This window comes from Doryrhamphus excisus, chromosome 19 (genome assembly GCF_030265055.1).
Source record: "Doryrhamphus excisus isolate RoL2022-K1 chromosome 19, RoL_Dexc_1.0, whole genome shotgun sequence".
Taxonomy (NCBI): Eukaryota; Metazoa; Chordata; class Actinopteri; order Syngnathiformes; family Syngnathidae; genus Doryrhamphus; species Doryrhamphus excisus.
Genome location: NC_080484.1, coordinates 14,956,545 through 14,977,421, shown reverse-complemented (window position 1 = coordinate 14,977,421; position 20,877 = coordinate 14,956,545). Strand labels below are relative to the sequence as shown.

Below are 20,877 nucleotides of genomic sequence, written 5' to 3'. Positions count from 1 at the left end.
GTCTTATTTTGTCTTATAATGTAGAGTGTATTGGGTAATAGGAGCAAGCTAATGCCAGTGCTGATGTGTGAGTGTATATTATGTCTTATTTTGTCTTATAATGTGGAGTGTATTGGGTAATCAGCGCTAACTAATGCCAGTGCTGATGTGTGAGTATATATTATGTCTTATTTTGTCTCATAATGTTGAAGTGTATTGGGTAATAGGCGCTAGCTAATGCCAGTGCTGATGTGTGAGTGTAAATTATGTCTTATTTTGTCTTACAACACTGAGTATATTGGGTAATAGGAGCTAGCTGATGCCAGTGCTGATGTGTCAGTGTATATTATGTCTTATTTTGTCTTACAACATTGAGTGTATTGGGTAATAGGAACTAGCTAATGCCAGTGCTGATGTGTGAGTATATATTGTGTCTTATTTTGTCTTATAATGTAGAGTGCATTGGGTAATCGGCGCTAACTAATGCCAGTGCGGATGTGTGAGTGTAAATTATGTCTTATTTTGTCTTATAACGTGGAGTGTATTGGATAATGGGAGCAAGCTAATGCCAGTGCTGATGTGTGAGTGTATATTATGTCTTATTTTGTCTTATAATGTGGAGTGTATTGGGTAATCGGCGCTAACTAATGCCAGTGCTGATGTGTGAGTGTATATTATGTCTTATTTTGTCTCATAATGTTGAAGTGTATTGGGTAATAGGCGCTAGCTAATGCCAGTGCTGATGTGTGAGTGTAAATTATGTCTTATTTTGTCTTACAACACTGAGTATATTGGGTAATAGGAGCTAGCTGATGCCAGTGCTGATGTGTCAGTGTATATTATGTCTTATTTTGTCTTACAACACTGAGCATATTGGGTAATAGGAGCTAGGTGATGCCAGTGCTGATGTGTCAGTGTATATTATGTCTTATTTTGTCTTACAACATTGAGTGTATTGGGTAATAGGAACTAGCTAATGCCAGTGCTGATGTGTGAGTGTATATTATGTCTTATTTTGTCTTATAACGTGGACTGTATTGGGTACTGGGAGCAAGCTAATGCCAGTGCTGATGTGTGAGTGTATATTATGTCTTATTTTGTCTTATAATGTTGAAGTGTATTGGGTAATTGGAGCTAGCTCATGCCAGTGCTGATGTGTGGGTGTACATTATGTCTTATTTTGTCTTATAATGTGGAGTGTATTGGTTAATAGGAGCTAACTAATGCCAGTGCTGATATGTGAGTGTATATTATGTCTTATTTTGTCTTATAACGTAGATTGTATTGGGTAATAGGAGCTAACTAATGCCAGCAGGTGTTATTAAAGCTCATGGTTGCTAGGCAACGGGTTTGAGCATCTCCACTTGTCTGCCATTAGTGGACGGCCAGGATGCAGGGCGAGCATTTGGAACTAGCCAGCTAGTTCTTCTTTCCTTCTGGTCTTGTATGAGTCAAAGGGTGTTTTCAAGCAACCTGTTTGAATTTAGGAACTGGTTCACTTGGTTATAATGAAATTGCGGTGTTTTCATCACCGTGGCGACGGTGTTGAAATCATCTTCATCTGTGGGTGAGGAACGATTTGGAACGACGGGAACGGCAGCGAGGATGGTGTTTGTTTTGTCGTTTTTCGAGGGTCTTGCCCGGCTCTCCGAAGCTGGTGAAAGCGCCCGAGTCAGGACTTACTAGAACAACAAAGTCCAGCCTGACAGGCCCAAATCATGTCTCTCACCATCACAGCCCCTGGCGGCGAGGAGACGGTGGTATTCCGGCGCGAGCGTAGCACGTTTCGCCGGCAGGCGGTGCGGCGGCGGCACAATGCAGGGAGTAACCCCACGCCGCCCTCCTCCCTCATTGGATCTCCTCTCAGGTACGAGGAGCTTTCTTGTGGCCTGGCATGATGCATGTTGCCAGCTCTCCCTGCTTCTTCCATATTTTTTGTCCTGGAGGGGAACTTGTGATCACATCTTCTGCCATGCATGCGGCATCACAGCATCATCATCATCATCATCATCAGTGTCTGTGTTTTTCCTGCTTTGCATGAGTTCACCTTCATCCTGGCTTGCTTCCTTTTCCTCCCCAAAGCCCCTTCTTCATGTTCTGCTGCCATGTCATCCTTTCATGAACACGTTTTGCTTTGCAAAGCGAATAATGTAGTCTTTTCAAAGTTGCCAGGCCTGACTAATCGAGCCTGCTCATCAGAAGTGTGCATGATTGCCGTAATAATTAATTCAAGCTGCATCCTTTTCATTTGCTTGCTTGTCCTCTTCTTTTTATGAAGATGATATAGAATTTAGAAACCTTGCAGTGTTTGTTTATAAAGTGCAGCATGGTTCACAGAATTATTTGGAGGTCTTGAAGACCACTGTCATGTATGGTCCTCACACGATGGATGTCTACTTCTCTTTGGCTCCTGTTTACCAACTGAAGAACATTTCACTTCCGAGGCTCAAAGTCTACCTACATTCATCCATCTTGTACCGCTTATCCCAGATCAGCCGAAGCAGGGAAGCGCAGAGTTTCTTCTCCCCGGCTACTTAGTCCAGCTCCTCCCAGTGGAACCCTAGGTGTTCCCAGGCCAGTAGAGAGAAGTAGTCCTGAACACCTCCCCAGGGAGGTGTCCGGGTGGCATCCTGACCAGATTCCCAGTCCACATCATCTGGCTCCTCTCAATGCGGAGATTCCCAGATTCCCAAATGACTTCTCACCTTACCTCTAAGGGAGAGCCCAGCCATCCTACAAAGAAAAGGCTTGAACCCGCCATCTTGTCACCACCTAGAACTCATGACCATAGGTGAGGATAGGAACGTAGATCCACCGCTAAAGTGAGAGCTTTGCCTTTGGCTCAGCTTCCTCCCTCACCACAACAGAACAGAGTCCGCAACCCTGCAGACCAATTTGACCGTTCCATCCTTCTCTCAATCATGAGCAAAAACCCCAAGGTACTTCAACTCCTCCAATTGGGGCAGAATGTCATGTTGTCTTCTAGGCGAGAACCATGGACACGGACTTAGAGGGGCTGATTTAGTCTGTGGCGGTCCAGTACCCCATACTCGTGGAGTACTCATGGAGTCCCATGGGCCAAAAAGATATAATCGAACTCCTATTGGCCTGACGACATCCCTCACCACTGGTGTCCACCAATGCGTGCAGAATCCTGGACAATGGAGTCATGAAACATGGTCCACTCGGACTCAGTGTCCAATGAATGACTCCCACAGAACAGATCTAAGAACTCCCATAGGTGGAAGACAATATTTTTCCTTATAATATTACCAATGTATTCTCGTAAAATTACAACATTCTAGTCTAGTATTCTCTTAAAAATTGTGACTTTTTTCATTGGTTTATTCTACGTTACTTTGCATGGCCCACTCAGACTGACGAGGTCTCACTCCGTTCGCAAACAGCAATAAACAGCTTGAACTGTCTTCTTGCTACGCACGCACATGGCAGTCTTGTAGGCGCCATTTACTTGGGCGCAGTGTCCGTGCCACATGCCACATTTACATGTGGCGAGGTTTTGTGACGCTGCTTGTGTTTAAGATAAGATAAGATAGGATATTCCAAGGGGATATTCCAAGAGGAAATTCCAGGCTTACAGCAGCAAAGGTACAAAAAGCACAAAGTGCAAAGTCAAGGTAGTACAAATCAAGAAGTTCTATATACAGTCAATTGCTGTGGACATGGTGATGAAGCTTTAGGTTTATTGCACAGTTATTGCACGGTTATTGCACAGGAGACTGACAGCTGCAGGAAGGAAAGACATGCGATATCTCTACTTCACCCCCGACATGGCAGCCAGAGTAGCCACCCTGACCCCCCCCACTTGACCTTCCCTGACTTCCTAGCCTCCATTGCTTCTCATGTCCAACCCCCCCTCCCCCCTCCTCCCCCTCTCCCCACAGTCTTCAGGAGGCGCTGAGCCAGGCCTCCCAGCCATGCGCTTCCCAGGTGAAAAAGCAGCCTTCTCGAACGGCGTCCCAGGTGACAGTGCTGAGCACGAGCGCCTCCCTGCTGGCCAGGAACGGAAGCGCGCACCTGGATGTCTCTCAGGACAAGGCCTCTACCGTCGGCGCCACCAGCTTACAGGATGACCTGGGTAGGGATCGTGGGAACCGGGGAGAGGTCGTGTGGTGGTGGTTGATGGGGGGGTGATTGGTTGATGCGGCGGTGGTGCAGGGTGAAGTGGCGCCATGTTTGGTGAATATGAGGCGACTTGCTTGCATCGATGGGAATGCCTGCGTAGCCGTGCTACATTTAGCGGCGTATGCGTGCTCTGAAACTGGATTAGCATGCTAGCTCTTGTGGTGGTCAGTGTGGGTCTTTGTCATCACTACGATTTTCCCCTTCAGGCACCTTCCAGACTCAAATACTCTGCTTCTTTCTTTTTCTTTCTTTCTTTCAACCTGTGTTTATTTCTAGCTTTGTCGTATAGGTGAAAAAATATATGATTCATCATTTCATCTTTTATTCCCATTTTTACTGTTGCATTTTACGCCTACGCTCATCCCTCCTTTATGGTACTTAATTGCTTCCAGACCCAATATCAATATTCAATATTAATACATGCAATATTTTTGTAGTTAGAGCATAAAAACATCTTCCTAAATACACTTTTTAACATGATTAGAGCCCACTAGAGATGACATAACACCCCTATAGTCACCTTTACACTTCTTTTACCCAATATAGTAGGTAGACATAACACAGATAACCTGTTTGCAATCTTCTAAATACACTTTGACATTATTAGTAGTATGAGTAGAAAGATATGCCATTTGCAGTATACCTTGGTGGATGTCTGCTATGATGTACATGTTATGTTTATGTCTGCTATGATGTATATGTTATGTTTATGTCTGCTATGGCGCGGATGTTTATGTCTGCTATGATGTACATGTTATGTTTATGTCTGCTATGGTGTGAATGTTTGTCTGCTATGATGTACATGTTATGTTTATGTCTGCTATGATGTACATGTTATGTTTATGTCTGCTGTGGTGTTGATGTTTATGTCTGCTATGATGTACATGTTATGTTTATGTCTGCTGTGATGTGGATGTTCGTCTGCTGTGATGTACATGTTATGTGTATGTCTACTATGACGTGGATGTTTATGTCTGCTATGATGTACGCGTTATGTTTATGTCTGCTATGATGTACATGTTATGTTTATGTCTGCTATGATGTACATGTTATGTTTATGTCTGCTGTGATGTGGATGTTCGTCTGCTATGATGTACATGTTATGTTTATGTCTGCTATGCTGTGGATGTTTATGTCTGCTATGATGTACATGTTATGTTTATGTCTGTTATGGTGTAGTACATGTTATGTTTATGTCTGCTATGCTGTGGATGTTTATGTCTGCTATGATGTACATGTTATGTTTATGTCTGCTATGGTGTGGATGTTTATGTCTGCTATGATGTACATGTTATGTTTATGTCTGCTATGATGTACACGTTATGTTTATGTCTGCTATGATGTACATGTTATGTTTATGTCTGCTATGGTGTGGATGTTTATGTCTGCTATGATGTACATGTTATGTTTATGTCTGCTATGATGTACACGTTATGTTTATGTCTGCTATGGTGTACATGTTATGTTTAGGTCTGCTATGGTGTGGATGTTTATGTCTGCTATGATGTACATGTTATGTTTATGTCTGCTATGATGTACATGTTATGTTTATGTCTGCTATGATGTACACGTTATGTTTATGTCTGCTATGGTGTACATGTTATGTTTATGTCTGTTATGATGTACATGTTATGTTTATGTCTGCTATGATGTACACGTTGTGTTTATGTCTGCTATGTCGTGTGTTTTGAAGGAAAACTGACGCCCTCCTTGTACGAGGCTGTCGGCTGTGATGTGTCCCTGGTCAACTTTGACACGGTAACCAGACGAGCCTCCAACAACATTTGGTGAGTGTCCCACGGATCATTGGGTACGGCGTCATCCAATAGCAGAGCTGCATGGATGCTTTGTTTTGCCACACTCCACTGGTTGCCTTCCACTCATAGTCATCTAATGAAGGTAGCCCGCCACTAATGATTTGAACAGCCACAATTAGCATTTGGCGCTACCTGTTGGGCCTCGCTCATAAACAAACGCATAAATAGCCCCCCACCTTTCCAATATAGCAGGTGTGGCTGTAATGAAGTGTGGTAAAATTGTTGTGGGGAATTTTAGGGAATCGAGGGACTGAGTCGTGTATGTGCTGCTTGTGTTCCTGCAGGGAAACGGACTCCCACCTCTCCAGTTCTACCTCAGTACGCTTTTACCCTCATGACCTGGTGAGTATTATTTTAGCAGGTTGTTGGGAGTGTGTGGACGGTACTGGAAGAGGTGGAGCTGTATGATGATGATGATGATGATGATGTCTTTGTATTGACTCTGACCGCGTGGCAGCTCTCCCTCCCTCAGATCCGCCTGAACCGCCTCCTGACCATGGACCCGGAGCTCCTGGAGCAGCAGGACGCCGATCTGAGCCCGGATCGGCAGGACGCCACACCGGGCCACGACGACCCGGCGGCCCCCGCTGCTGCCGGCAAGGCCAAACAGTACTACCGCCTGTGGCTAATGCCTTACCTGTGGGTCGGCTTACACTTTGACCGACTCACGCTGCTGGCCCTCTTTGACCGGTGAGGCGTGCACACCTTTCCACGACATGTCACGTAGTCACACCACTATACACTTCTATATGTTTCTGTGTACATACCGGATGTGAACACCTGCAACTTACACCAGATGTACACCTAAATACCGCACCTCAGCTTTTCATAGACACAACAAAGTCAATACTCATTTTGTCTGTCATTCAACAGTTGGAAATAATTTTCATAATATTATGACTGTCAATCGATTAAAATATTTGATCGTCATTAATCGCATTTTGTCCATAGTTAACTCAGAAAAGCATATTTACAAGGTGGTAAAGAGGTTTTCTATGGTGTATAGGGGTGTTATATCATGTATAGAGGGCTCTAATCATGCTAAAGTGTATTTAGAAGGTGGTAAACAGGTTTTCTATGTCTTTTTTTCTCCTATGATGTCTACTATATTGGCTAATAGGAGTGTAAAGGTGACTATAGGGGTGTTATTTCATGTCTATAGATCTCTAATCATGTTAAAAGGTGTATTTAGAAGGTGGTAAACTGGTTTTGTATGTCTTATTTTCTCTTATGATGTCTACTATATTGGCTAATTGGAGTGTAAAGGTGACTATAGGGGTGTTATTTCATGTCTAGAGGGCTCTAATCATGTTAAAAGGGTATTTAGAGGGTGGTAAACAGTTTTTCCATGTCTTAGTTTTTCTTATTATGTCTACTATATTGGCTAATAGGAGTGTAAAGGTGACTATAGGGGTGTTATGTCATGTCGAGAGGGCTCTAATCATTTTAAAAAGTGGATTTTATTTAGAAGGTGGTAAACAGGTTTTCTATGTCTTATTTTCTCTTATGATGTCTACTATATTGGCTAATAGGAGTGTAAAGGTGACTATAGGGATGCTATTTCATGTCTAGAGGGCTCTAATCATGTTAAAAGGTGTTTTTCAACATGTTGTTTGGATAGCTTTTTCTACAAGCTACAGGTTTGCCCACCCCTGATCAAGAAGGTGGTAAACATGGTCTCACTAGCGTAAATACGAAATGGTACTTTATCAGGGTGGGGTGAGGATGAAGGAGTATATAGGGGGGGGATTAGGAATTAGGAAATACCGTGTCAGTTTTGTCTATGTCCTGTTGTCTTTTTGTAAATGAGCTTCCTGCCTTAATAATCGCATGCTATTGCTGATGTTTGTCTGTTGTGTTTCCAGGAACCGTGAGGTTGTGGAGAACGTGCTGGCTGTGGTGCTGGCGGTGCTGGTGGCTTTCCTGGGCTCGGTGCTGCTGGTCCACCACTTCTTTGCAGACATCTGGGTCTTCCAGTTCTGTCTGGTCATCGCAAGCTGCCAGTATTCTTTACTGAAGGTGGACTCTACCCACAATTTATTCCCCAAGAAGAATGTTTCATTGACTTGTTCTTCTTTTTGGATTGGCAGAGCGTCCAACCAGACTCCTCCTCCCCTCGACATGTAAGTCTACTTTTAGGGTCGCTATCTTTGTTGCTTTGTACCTTTTGCATCCTACTATGGCTCCATGTTGGGTTATTTTGCAGGCTTGGACCTTATTTAGAAGCGTATCTGTCATTCATTGGTCCAGTATGCCTGTGGAATAGTGTGTGTGTGTGTGTGTACAGACAGGCATAACGTTGCATCAGAATTCTGTCTTTTCAACGTCTCTTCTGTGTATCTGTCCGCCTGTGCAGGGCCACAACCGTATCATCGCCTACAGCCGCCCCGTCTACTTCTGCCTGTGCTGCGCTCTCATCTGGCTCTTCCACTACAGCAGCCTGAGGACCGCCTCGTCCCGCTTCACGCTCTACGGCGTGGCGCTGACCGGCTCGCTCGTCCTCTCCTCCGCCAGGGACCTCGTCATAGGTGATCTACTTGTGGCATTTCTCATTCCTGTGATGTTATAACTTAAGATGGGCAAGATGGGTCCCACTAAAAATGTCTTGCCCAAGGGCATGGATGGAGGAAGTGCATATGGAACCACCAAGCTTCTGGCGTCTGGACCACCTGCTCTGGCATTTAGAATGATGTTGTTTTCTTTCTGCTCTTTATTGTGTCAGTCAAGATGGTGTTTGCTTGTGTGTATGTGCAGTCTTCACGCTGTGTTTCCCCATCGTCTTCTTCGTGGGCCTGCTGCCACAGGTCAACACTTTCGTCATGTATCTCTTTGAGCAGCTGGACATCCACGTCTTTGGGGGCAACGGTGAGTCACAAACGCATTTCAGGCTATAGTAGACATATATAAAGAAAATAAGACATAGAAAACCTGTTTACAGCCTTCTAAATATGCTTTTTAACATGATTAGAGCCCTGTAGACATGAAACAACAGCCCTATAATCACCTTATCACTTATTATCCAATATAGTAGACATAATAAGAGAAAATAAGACACAGAAAACCTTTTTGCAGCCTTCTAAATATACTTTTACCACGATTAGAGCCCTGTTGACATTAAAATAACACCCCTATAATCACCTTAACACTCCTATTACCCAATGTAGTGGACTCAATTCGAGAAAATAAGACATAAGACGTAGACGTAGGCTGTTTGCAGCCTTCTAAATATGCTTTTTAACATGATTAGAGCCCTCTAGACATGAAATAACAACCCTATAGTCACCTTTACACTCCTATTAGCCAATATAGCAGACAACATAAGAGAACATAAGACATAGAAAACCTGTTTACAGCCTTCTAAATACACTTTCTAACATGATTAGAGCCCTCTAGACATATTATAACACCCCTATAGTCACCTTTAAACTCCTATTAGCCAATATAGCAGACATCATAAGCGAAAATAAGACATATAAAACCTGTTTACCACCTTCTAAATATGCTTTGTAACATGATTAGAGCCCCCTAGACATGAAATAACACCCCTATAGTCACCTTTACACTCCTATTAGCCAATATAGCAGACATCATAAGCAAAAATAAGACATAGAAAACCTGTTTACCACCTTCTAAATATGCTTTTTAACATGATTAGAGCCCTCTAGACACGAAATAACACCCCTATAGTCACCTTTACGCTCCTATTAGCCAATATAGCAGACAACATAAGAGAAAATACCTGTTAACAGCCTTCTAAATACACTTTCTAACATGATTAGAGCCCTCTAGACATATTATAACACCCCTATAGTCACTTTTACAGTGAAAGGTGTACGGTGTACATGCGGGCATCATATATAGTGACATTGCCGTGTTGATGTGTGCATCCTGTCTGGCAGCCTCCACCAGCCTCCTGTCGGCGCTGTACGGCTTCCTTCGCAGCGTGGTCACCGTGGCGCTGCTCTACGCCTTCTGCTACGGCGCCCTGAAGGTGAGCTCACACACACACACGGCGTCATGGCGGATGCTGATCATGACCAGCACTACGTTTGTTACGTGTCAGGAGACCTGGGAGCCTCATCACATCCCAGTACTCTTCTCCGTCTTCTGCGGCCTCCTGGTGGCCGTGTCCTACCACCTTAGCCGGCAGAGCAGCGACCCCTCTGTCCTCATGTGAGCGCTCACGTAAGCCAACAAAGGCGAAGGACTGGGACACGCCCCCTTCAGTGCTTCTATTCGTTTTTTCTCATAGATCGCTGATCCAGTCAAAGATTTTGCCCAACTTGAGAGACAGCAACCCTGAAGACCCTCTAGCAGAGGTGCAGGACCCTCTTCCCGAGAAGCTGAGGGCCTCAGTGGTGAGTGAAGACGCACGTGCACGCTCGCGGCTCGGATGAAAGCTCTCAGTGCAACATCTGTGTCCATCTCAGAACGAGCGTCTGCAGTCGGACCTGATCGTCTGCGTGCTCATCGCCGTGCTCTACTTCGCCATCCACGTCAGCACCGTCTTCATCGCTCTGCAGGTGCGCACACGCCGGGCGCTAGCTAGCACGCCAAACGCACCAAACACCGACAGACTCTCTGCGTCCCCCCCTTCCCCCCACAGCCCTTCCTGAGCTACGTGCTGTACGCCTTGCTGGCCGCCGTGGGGCTTCTCGCCCACTACCTGCTGCCTCAGGTCCGCAAGCAGCTGCCCTGGCACTGCTTCTCACACCCGCTGCTCAAAACCAAGGAGTACTATCAGTTTGAGGTCAGGGGTGAGTACGCGAGCTACTACACACGAGCTACTACACGCCATCCACAGCCGCCATGCTTTTCTATTCTAAACATCATTTCACTAAACAACAGAATCATGTACAAATCAGAAGATGAAATATTATTTATTTCATTTCATTAGCATTGAGGTGAAATATTAAAGGTAAAAAAAGGATCGTTTTTCTATGCTGTAATATTACAAGACGGAGACAAAACCCTCAAAAGTTGTCATTTTGGGAAGTTAACTTGCAACTTCTAATATCTAGACAATAAAGTCAAAATATTATGGGAATAAAGTCATAACTACAAAACAGTTGTAATAGTTGGGAAAATTAAAATAAAAAAACAACAGCAGAAAGTTAGAATATTACGACAATAAAGTCAAAATATTATGGAAATAAAGTCATAATTATGGAAACTTGTTTACCACCTTCTATATATGCTTTGTAACATGATTAGAGCCGTCTAGACATGAAATAACACCCCTATAGTCACCTTTACACTCCTATTAGCCAATATAGCAGACATCATAAGCCAAAATAAGACAGAAAACCTGTTTACCACCTTCTAAATATGCTTTGTAACATGATTAGAGCCCTCTAGACATGAAATAACACCCCTATAGTCACCTTGACACTCCTATTAGCCAATATAGCAGACAACATAAAAGAAAATAAGACATAGAAAACCTATTACGACAATAAAGTCAATATATTATGGGAATAAAGTCATAATTATGAGAAAATAAGACATGGAAAACTTGTTTTCCACCTTCTAAATATGCTTTGTAACATGATTAGAGCCCTCTAGACATGAAATAACACCCCTATAGTCACCTTTACACTCCTGTTAGCCAATATAGCAGACATCATAAGCGAAAATAAGATATAAAACCTGTTTACCACCTTCTAAATATGCTTTGTAACATGATTAGAGCCCTCTAGACATGAAATAACACCCCTATAGTCACTCCTATTAGCCAATATAGCAGACAACATAAGAGAAAAATAAGATATAGAAAACCTATTACAACAATAAAGTCAATATATTATGGAAATAAAGTCATAATTATGAGAAGAACATTTACTACAAATAGTTGAAAAATCCTGACAAAAACAACAACGAAAATGCCAAAGCAGACGAGTGTTATGAGGACATGTGGTTTCCTTTCAGGGGCGGCACACGTGATGTGGTTCGAGAAGCTTCACGTGTGGCTGCTCTTCGTGGAAAGGAACGTCCTCTACCCGCTCGTCATCCTCAACGAACTGAGCGGCAGCGCCAGAGAGCTGGCCGACCCCAAGAGACTTGACACGGAGTGAGAGTGTGCTTTCTTTCCCGCCATAACACGCCTTTGTCTCACCTTTGTTTTTGTCTCCCGGTTCGTCCTTTCACTCAGAGTGGGAGCTCTGATGATCACGGTGGCGGGCCTGAAGCTGCTGCGCTCGTGCTACAGCAGCCCCACCTATCAGTACATGACCATCCTCTTCACCGTGCTCTTCTTCACCTTCGATTACCGGCATCTGTCAGAGACGCTGCTGCTCGACCTCTTCCTCATGTCCATCGTCTTCAGCAAGGCCAGTAGACACGTCCCACTCAAGAACAACAACAACAAGCGTAGGGGCGTCACCGCCCCTTATTGCAGTGATGCCCAAAACACATTCTGAAAAATTAAACAATGCAACTTTATTTCAGAAAATAGGAAATAGAAAACCTTCTAAATACACTTTTTAACATGATCAGAGCCCTCTAGACATGAAATAACACCCCTATAGTCACCTTTAGACTCCTATTACTCAATATAGTAGATATCATAAGACAAAATAAGATGTAGAAAACCTGTTTACCACCTTCTAAATATACTTTTTAACATGATTAGAGCCCGCTAGACATGAAATAACACCCCTATAGTCACCTTTACACTCTTATTCACCAATATAATAGACATCATCATAGAAAATAAGACGTAGAAAACCTGTTTACCACCTTCTAAATACACATTTTAACATGATTAGAGCCCTCTAGACATGAAATAACACCCCTATAGTCACCTTTACACTCTTATTCGCCAGTATAATAGACATCATAATAGAAAATAAGACATAGGAAACCTGTTTATCACCTTCTAAATACACTTTTTTTAACATGATTAGAGCCCTCTAGACATGAAATAGCACCCCTATAGTCACCTTTACACTCTTATTCGCCAGTATAATAGACATCATAATAGAAAATAAGACATAGGAAACCTGTTTATCACCTTCTAAATACACTTTTTAACATGATTAGAGCCCTCTAGACATGAAATAGTACCCCTATAGTCACCTTTACACTCTTATTAGCCAATATAGTAGACATCATAATAGAAAATAAGACATAGGAAACCTGTTTACCACCTTCTTAATACTTTTTTAACATGATTAGAGCCCTCTAGACATGAAATAACACCCCTATAGTCACATTTAGACTCCCATTACTCAATATAGTAGACATCATAATAGAAAATAAGACATAGAAAACCTGTTTACCACCTTCTAAATACACTTTTTTAACATGATTAGAGCCCTCTAGACATGAAATAACACCCCTATAGTCACATTTAGACTCCCATTACTCAATATAGTAGACATCATAATAGAAAATAAGACATAGAAAACCTGTTTACCACCTTCTAAATACACTTTTTTAACATGATTAGAGCCCTCTAGACATGAAATAACACCCCTATTAGCCAATATAGTAGACATAGTAAGTAGTACCAGTATGGTAGACAGAATACGAGTAAATAAGCCATGTCAGATGTAAGTAAAAGTCCTGCTGGAGCAGTGTCACAGTCAATGTGTTCCCTTGGGAACCTAAGTGAGTGTGTTTAGTGCCTGTGTCGCTGAAGACTGACACCTAGTGGCCAATGTGGAATACTCCATTGACAATTACCATGCTTCTTCCGCCTTTTTGTATTTGACCGGATTTTGTTAATTTTGATTTTGTAAAGATTTTATTCTAGAATAAGGAGTTTTCTGAAGTTTTTTTTGTATCCATGAAGTGACCTATAAGTGCATCCTGTGCTGTGTTGTTGACAGCTGTGGGAGCTGTTCTACAAGCTGCACTTTGTCTACACCTACATCGCACCCTGGCAGATCACATGGGGCTCCGCCTTCCACGCCTTCGCTCAGCCTTTCGCCGTGCCTCGTAACCTTTTCCGTGACGTCTCTTTAATGGCGGCTCTTGCTCCTCATAAAAGTGCACATGATGCGCAGCACTCTGCTGTAAATGTTTCCTTTGCTCACTTGTTGGCTTTTATGGGATGGAGGTGGTGGTTGGTCATGTGGAAAAATGCTGCTGTCAAAGTTTGATGTCGTTAGACAAATGATCAGTGACAAGATCTAAAAAGATCAACAAGAACATTGATGAGAAGAAAGTTGAAATTCTTGGATGGAAAAAAAGCATCTGTAATGCATGAATTAGTTGCCTCTTTTTATCGGTTTGTATATCTTTAGAATCCACAGAAAAGAGTATTGTCTCGCATAAGGATTATAATGATAGCCAACGTTTCCTTTTTGTTGTGAGTTTTCCCCTTTGACCCTTGACCTCACCGCCGGCAGACTCGGCCATGCTCTTTGTCCAAGCTCTGGTGTCAGCCATCTTGTCCACCCCCCTCAACCCCTTCCTGGGCAGCGCCATATTCATCACATCCTACGTGCGACCTGTCAAGTTCTGGGAGCGAGACTACAAGTAGGAAGCAATACTGCCAAATATTGAGATGCTCCCATCACCATGCTCACATGTCCAAATTCCCCCCCCCCCCCCCCCCCAACAGAACCAAAAGAGTGGATCACTCCAACACCCGACTGGCCTCACAGCTGGACAGGAATCCAGGTGATCAAGCTTCCCTTCTGCTGAAAGCACCGACAGCTTTCCTTTTCCTTGTCTCAATCTGCTTCATCTTCACCCCCAGGCTCTGATGACAACAACCTCAACTCCATCTTCTATGAGCATCTGACGCGCTCGCTGCAGCACAGCTTGTGCGGAGACCTGCTCCTGGGCCGCTGGGGCAACTTCAGCACGGGCGACTGCTTCATCCTGGCGTCCGACTACCTCAACGCCTTGGTGCACCTGGTGGAGATCGGCAACGGCCTGGTGACCTTCCAGCTGCGAGGCTTAGAGTTCAGAGGTGAGGTCGAAAGTCACATCGCCCTCCCTTCTGGCTGGAGCTCAGTGTTTCCGCTCTCACGGGCACCCTGTCTCAAAAATGTTGACCACCTTCTAATGCACTTTGTAACATGATTAGAGTCCTCTAGGCATTAAATAACACCCCTATAGTCACCTTTACATTCTTATTAGCCAATATAGTAGACATCATAAGAGAAAATAAGACATGGAAAATGTGATTACCACCTTCTAAATACACTTTTTAACATGATTAGAGCCCTCTAGACATGAAATAACACCCCTATAGTCACCTTTACACTCCTGTCAGTCCATATAGTAGGCATCATAAGAGAATATAAGACATACAAAACCTGTTTACCACCTTCCAAATACGCTTTTTAACTTGATTAGAGCCCTCTAGATACAAAATAACACCCCTATAGTCACCTTTACACTCCTATTACTCAATATAGTAGACATCATAACAAAAAAAGACATAGAAAACCAGTTTGCCACCTTCTAAATATTTTTTTAACATGATTAGAGCCCTCTAGACATGAAATAACACCCCTATAGTCACCTTTACATTCCTATTAGCCAATATAGTAGACATCATAAGAGAATATAAGACATAGAAAACCTGTTTACCAACTTCTAAATACACTTTTTAACATGATTAGAGCCCTCTAGACATGAAATAACACCCCTATAGTCACCTTTACACTCCTATTAGCCAATGTTGTAGACATCATAACAAAAAAGACATAGAAAACCAGTTTGCCACCTTCTAAATATTTTTTTAACATGATTAGAGCCCTCTATACATGAAATAACACCTCTATAGTCACCTTTACACTGCTAATTAGCCAATGTATCATTGAGAAATATCATTCATCATAAGATAATTTTTCTGTCCCGTGAGTACACGGTGGTGGTATTGTGAGCGATGGGTGACGTTGTCCGACCCCCAAACAACCAAACAGGCACCTACTGCCAGCAGCGGGAGGTGGAGGCCATCACGGAGGGCGTGGAGGAGGACGAGGGCTGCTGCTGCTGCGAGCCGGGTCACCTTCCGCACCTCCTGTCCTTCAACGCCGCCTTTGGCCAGCGCTGGCTGGCGTGGGAGGTGCTGGTCACCAAGTACGTGCTGGAGGGCTACAGCATCACCGACAACAGCGCCGCCTCCATGCTGCAGGTGTTCGACCTGCGTCGCATCCTCACCACCTACTACGTCAAGGTCAGTGGGCCGCATAGTCTGGTATCGGTGATATGATCCCACACCGATAATATTTGGTGCAAATTCACTTCATGTGTCTACTAAATGTGAAATATCACAGCATAAATAATACAAGACATTTGTAATAACATATGGATTTATTAAAAACTGGGAAAAAAAATCAATAAAAAACTATCTTCAATGCTTTTGCTTCTGCTATACCCTACAAGATATCTGATAAAATATTCCACTGTTCTCAAATATCTTAATTTTTATTTTTCTATACACAAAATAAGATAAAAAAAAAATAAACAAATTAAGAATAAAGACAATAAATGCCACGAGTTTGAGACCCCTGGTATATACTATGTATGAAACGATAACAAAGGAAATCGGTGAAATAATCAAAGCATGAAAATAAATTCAATCAATTAATATTATTTTTCAAACAACAAATTGTGGAAAATCAGCCGTCATTTTCCGAGAATGACATCAAAATATTGAGAGATAATTTTTTGAGAGTTATTTTATGAGGACAAATATGACATGGAAAACTTTCTGACGACCATCTAAACAGTTTTAACATGCTTAGAGCCCTCTAGACATGAAATAACACCCCTATAGTCACCTTTATACTCACTATACTACAGGAGAATAAAGTTGTGATTTTATAGGGAATAAAGTGAAAATATGATGGGAATAACATGATAATATTAGGAGAATAAAGTCATGATTTTATGGGGGAATAAAGTGAAAATATGATGGGAATAACATAATATTAGGAGAATAAAGTCGTGATTTTATGGGTAATTAAGTGAAAATATGATGGCAATAACATGATAATATTTGGAGAATAAAGTCATGATTTTATGGGGAATAAAGTGAAAATATGATGGGAATAACACAATAATATTAGGAGAATAAAGTCATGCTTTTATGGGGAATAAAGTGAAAATATGATGGGAATAACATGATAAGATTAGGAGAATAAAGTCATGATATGGGGAATAAAGTGAAAATATGATGGGAATAACATGATAATATTAGGAGAATAAAGTCATGATTTTATGGGGAATAAAGTCAACATATGATGGGAATAACACAATGAGATTAGGAGAATAAAGTCATGATTTTATGGGGAATAAGTGAAAATATGATGGGAATAACATGATTATATTAGGAGAATAAAGTCATGATTTTATGGGGAATAAAGTCAACATATGATGGGAATAACACAATGAGATTAGGAGAATAAAGTCATGATTTTATGGGGAATAAGTGAAAATATGATGGGAATAACATGATAATACTAGCCAATATAATAGACATCATAAAGAGGAAATAAAACATAGAAAAAATATGAAATGTCTGTGTCCCGGTGTGTTCTCCTGGTGGTCAGGGCATCATCTACTACGTGATGGTCTCACCCAAGCTGGAGGAGTGGCTGTCCAACGACACCATGAAGGAGGGCCTGCAAGCGTGCGGCGAGAGGAACTACGTGGACCTGGATGCAACTTTTAACCCCAACATCGACGAGGACTACGACCATCGGCTGGCCGGCATCTCCAGGGACAGCTTCTGCGGAGTCTACCTGGGCTGGATCCAGTACTGCAACTCTCGCAGGGCCGAGGTTCTGTCACAGTGTGAGTCGGGTGGAGCTCCAGGATGAGCGTGACGGAGTGTCTTGTGTCTTTGTAGCCGCTGGACAGCGAGAGGGACTCGCCTGTGGTGCTGCTCTGCTTCGGGCTGTGTGTGCTGGGCAGGAGAGCTCTGGGAACGGCAGCTCATCACATGTCCAGGTTCCTCAAACGTTCTTCCCACAAACAACATGTATGTTGTGTACGTGTGGTGCTGACCCATCCTTGTCTGCACCAGCAACCTGGAGTCCTTCCTCTACGGGCTTCACGCTTTGTTCAAAGGAGATTTCCGCATCTCTTCGGCACGAGACGAGTGGATCTTTGCTGACATGGAGCTGCTGAGGAAGGTTGTGGTACCTGGCATCCGAATGTCCCTCAAACTCCACCAGGTGAGAAGCTTGGACGCAGAGCATCTCGAACACAATATTTCCTCTGGTATACTTCAGTAAGTACACTGTGTACATGCTCTACGTCCTTCCTGAAAGTGCGGCAACTTTGGCCCAAAGCCATGATAGGTGACCTTGGCCTTGCCGCAGGACAATCCAAACCTTTTTTAGTCGTAGTGAAACATGAAAAGATGCCAATATAGTAGACATCAAACCTTCTGACCACCTTCTAAATAAAGTTTTAACATGATTAGAGCCCTCTAGGCATGACATAGCACCCCTACAGTCACCTTTACATTTTTATTAGCCAATATAGTAGACATCATAAGACATGAAAACCTTCTCACGACCTTCTAAATAAAGTTTTAACATGATTAGAGCCCTCTGGGCATGATGCAACACCCCTACAGTCACCTTTACACTTCTATTAGCCAATATAGTAGACGTCATAAGACATGGAAAACGTTCCAACAACCTTCTAAATAAAGTTTTAACATGATTAGAGCCCTCTAGGCATGACATAACACCCCTACAGTCACCTTTACACTTCTATTAGCCAATATGGTAGACATCATAAGACATGGAAAACCTTCTGACGACATTCTAAATAAAGTTTTAACATGATTAGAGCCCTCTAGGCATGACATAACACCCCTACAGTCACATTTACACTTCTATTAGCCAATATAGTAGACATCATAAGACATGGAAAACCTTCTGATGTCAATCTAAATAAAGTTTTAACATGATTAGAGCCCTCTGGGCATGACATAACACCCCTACAGTCACCTTTACACTTTTATTTGCTAATATAGTAGACATCATAAGACATGGAAAACCTTCTGATGTCAATCTAAATAAAGTTTTAACATGATTAGAGCCCTCTGGGCATGACATAACACCCCTACAGTCACCTTTACACTTTTATTAGCCAATATAGTAGACATCATAAGACATGGAAAACCTTCTGACAACATTCTAAATAAAGTTTTAACATGATTAGAGCCCTCTGGGCATGATGTAACACCCCTACAGTCACCTTTACACTTCTATTAGCCAATATAGTAGACGTCATAAGACATGGAAAACGTTCCAACGACCTTCTAAATAAAGTTTTAACATGATTAGAGCCCTCTAGGCATGACATAACACCCCTACAGTCACCTTTACACTTTTATTTGCTAATATAGTAGACATCATAAGACATGGAAAACCTTCTGACGACCTTCTAAATAAAGTTTTAACATGATTAGAGCCCTCTGGGCATGACATAACACCCCTATAGTCACCTTTTATACTTTTATTTGCTAATATAGTAGACATCATAAGACATGGAAAACCTTCTGACGACCATCTACACAGTTTTAACATGTTTAGAGCCCTCTAGACATAAAATAACACCCCTATAGTCACCTTTATACTCCTATTAGCCAATATAGTAGACATCATAAAGAGGAAATAAAACATTCGAAAACCTGCTTACCACCTTCTAAACACAAGTACACAACTACGCCCTTGCCTCGTCATGCCTTAACCACTTCCTCCTCCTCCTCTTCCTCACCAGGACCACTTCACGTCCCCCGATGAGTATGAGGAGCCGGCGGTCCTGTTTGAGGCCATCTCCTCGCACCAGCAGAACCTGGTCATTGCTCACGAGGGCGACCCGGCGTGGAGGAGTGCCGTGCTCTCCAACGCCCACTCGCTCCTCGCCCTGCGCCACGTCCTGGACGAGGGCACCAACGAGTACAAGATCATCATGCTCAACCGACGCTACCTCAGCTTCAGAGTCATCAAGGTAGATAATAAGACAACCTCCTTGGACAAGACTAAAGTCTGACTTTCATCAGAAACATTATGAGAAACATGATGGGAATAACATGATAATATTTGGAGAATAAAGTCATGATTTTATGGGGGAATAAAGTGAAAATATGATGGGATTAACATGATTATATTAGGAGAATAAAGTCCATGATTTTATGGGGAATAAAGTGAAAATATGATAGGAATAACACGATAAGATTAGGAGAATAAAGTCATGATTTTATGAGGAATACAGTGAAAATATGGAAATAACACAATAAGATTAGGGGAAAAAAGTAATGATTTTATGGGGAATAAAGTGAAAATAGGATGGGAATAACATGATTATATTAGGAGAATTAAGTCATGATTTTATGGGGGAATAATGTGAAAATATGATGGGAATAACATAATATTTGGAGAATAAAGTCATGATTTTATAAGGAATAAAGTGAAAATATGGGAATAACATGATTATATTTGGAGAATAAAGTCATGATTTTATAGGGGAATAAAGTGAAAATATGATGGGAATAACACGATAATATTAAGAGAATAAAGTCATGGTTCTATGGGGAATAAAGTGAAAATATGATGGGAATAACATGATAATATTAAGAGAATAAAGTCGTGATTTTATGGTGAATAAAGTGAAAATATGATTTGAATAACATGATAATATTAGGAGAATAAAGTCATGATTTTATGGGGAATAAAGTGAAAATATGATGGGATTAACATGATAAGATTAGGAGAATAAAGTCAACATATGATGGGAATAACACAGTAAGATTAGGAGAATAAAGTCATGATTTCATGGGGAATAAGTGAAAATATGATGGGAATTAAATGATAATATTAAGAGAATAAAGTCGTGATTTTATGGGTAATAAAGTGAAAATATGATGGGAATAACATGATAATATTTGGAGAATAAAGTCCTGATTTTATGGGGGAATAAAGTGAAAATATGATGAATAGATGGAGAAGAG

The 20,877-nt window shown here is 42.1% G+C and overlaps 1 protein-coding gene across 3 annotated transcripts in view; it reads left to right on the top strand.

The window, feature by feature from the left end:
- Positions 1–20,877, top strand: part of pcnx1 (pecanex 1) — a 32,201-nt gene that overhangs the window by 7,036 nt on the left and 4,288 nt on the right. The window contains exons 7-31 of one of the 3 annotated variants that reach the window (XM_058057054.1): positions 1,717–1,846; positions 3,885–4,078; positions 5,819–5,912; positions 6,227–6,284; positions 6,415–6,632; positions 7,808–7,961; positions 8,033–8,065; positions 8,299–8,470; positions 8,697–8,807; positions 9,842–9,933; positions 10,006–10,115; positions 10,195–10,300; positions 10,373–10,465; positions 10,549–10,699; positions 11,871–12,012; positions 12,094–12,271; positions 13,775–13,883; positions 14,297–14,426; positions 14,512–14,570; positions 14,650–14,865; positions 15,827–16,080; positions 17,459–17,689; positions 17,758–17,858; positions 17,935–18,085; positions 19,647–19,877. In XM_058057054.1, the coding sequence (XP_057913037.1) occupies positions 1,717–1,846; positions 3,885–4,078; positions 5,819–5,912; positions 6,227–6,284; positions 6,415–6,632; positions 7,808–7,961; positions 8,033–8,065; positions 8,299–8,470; positions 8,697–8,807; positions 9,842–9,933; positions 10,006–10,115; positions 10,195–10,300; positions 10,373–10,465; positions 10,549–10,699; positions 11,871–12,012; positions 12,094–12,271; positions 13,775–13,883; positions 14,297–14,426; positions 14,512–14,570; positions 14,650–14,865; positions 15,827–16,080; positions 17,459–17,689; positions 17,758–17,858; positions 17,935–18,085; positions 19,647–19,877 (3,518 nt within the window). Of the gene's footprint in view, positions 1–1,716; positions 1,847–3,884; positions 4,079–5,818; positions 5,913–6,226; positions 6,285–6,399; positions 6,633–7,807; positions 7,962–8,032; positions 8,066–8,298; positions 8,471–8,696; positions 8,808–9,841; positions 9,934–10,005; positions 10,116–10,194; positions 10,301–10,372; positions 10,466–10,548; positions 10,700–11,870; positions 12,013–12,093; positions 12,272–13,774; positions 13,884–14,296; positions 14,427–14,511; positions 14,571–14,649; positions 14,866–15,826; positions 16,081–17,458; positions 17,690–17,757; positions 17,859–17,934; positions 18,086–19,646; positions 19,878–20,877 lie in introns of all 3 variants that reach the window. The other 2 variants (XM_058057053.1, XM_058057055.1) reach the window with 2 other exon arrangements.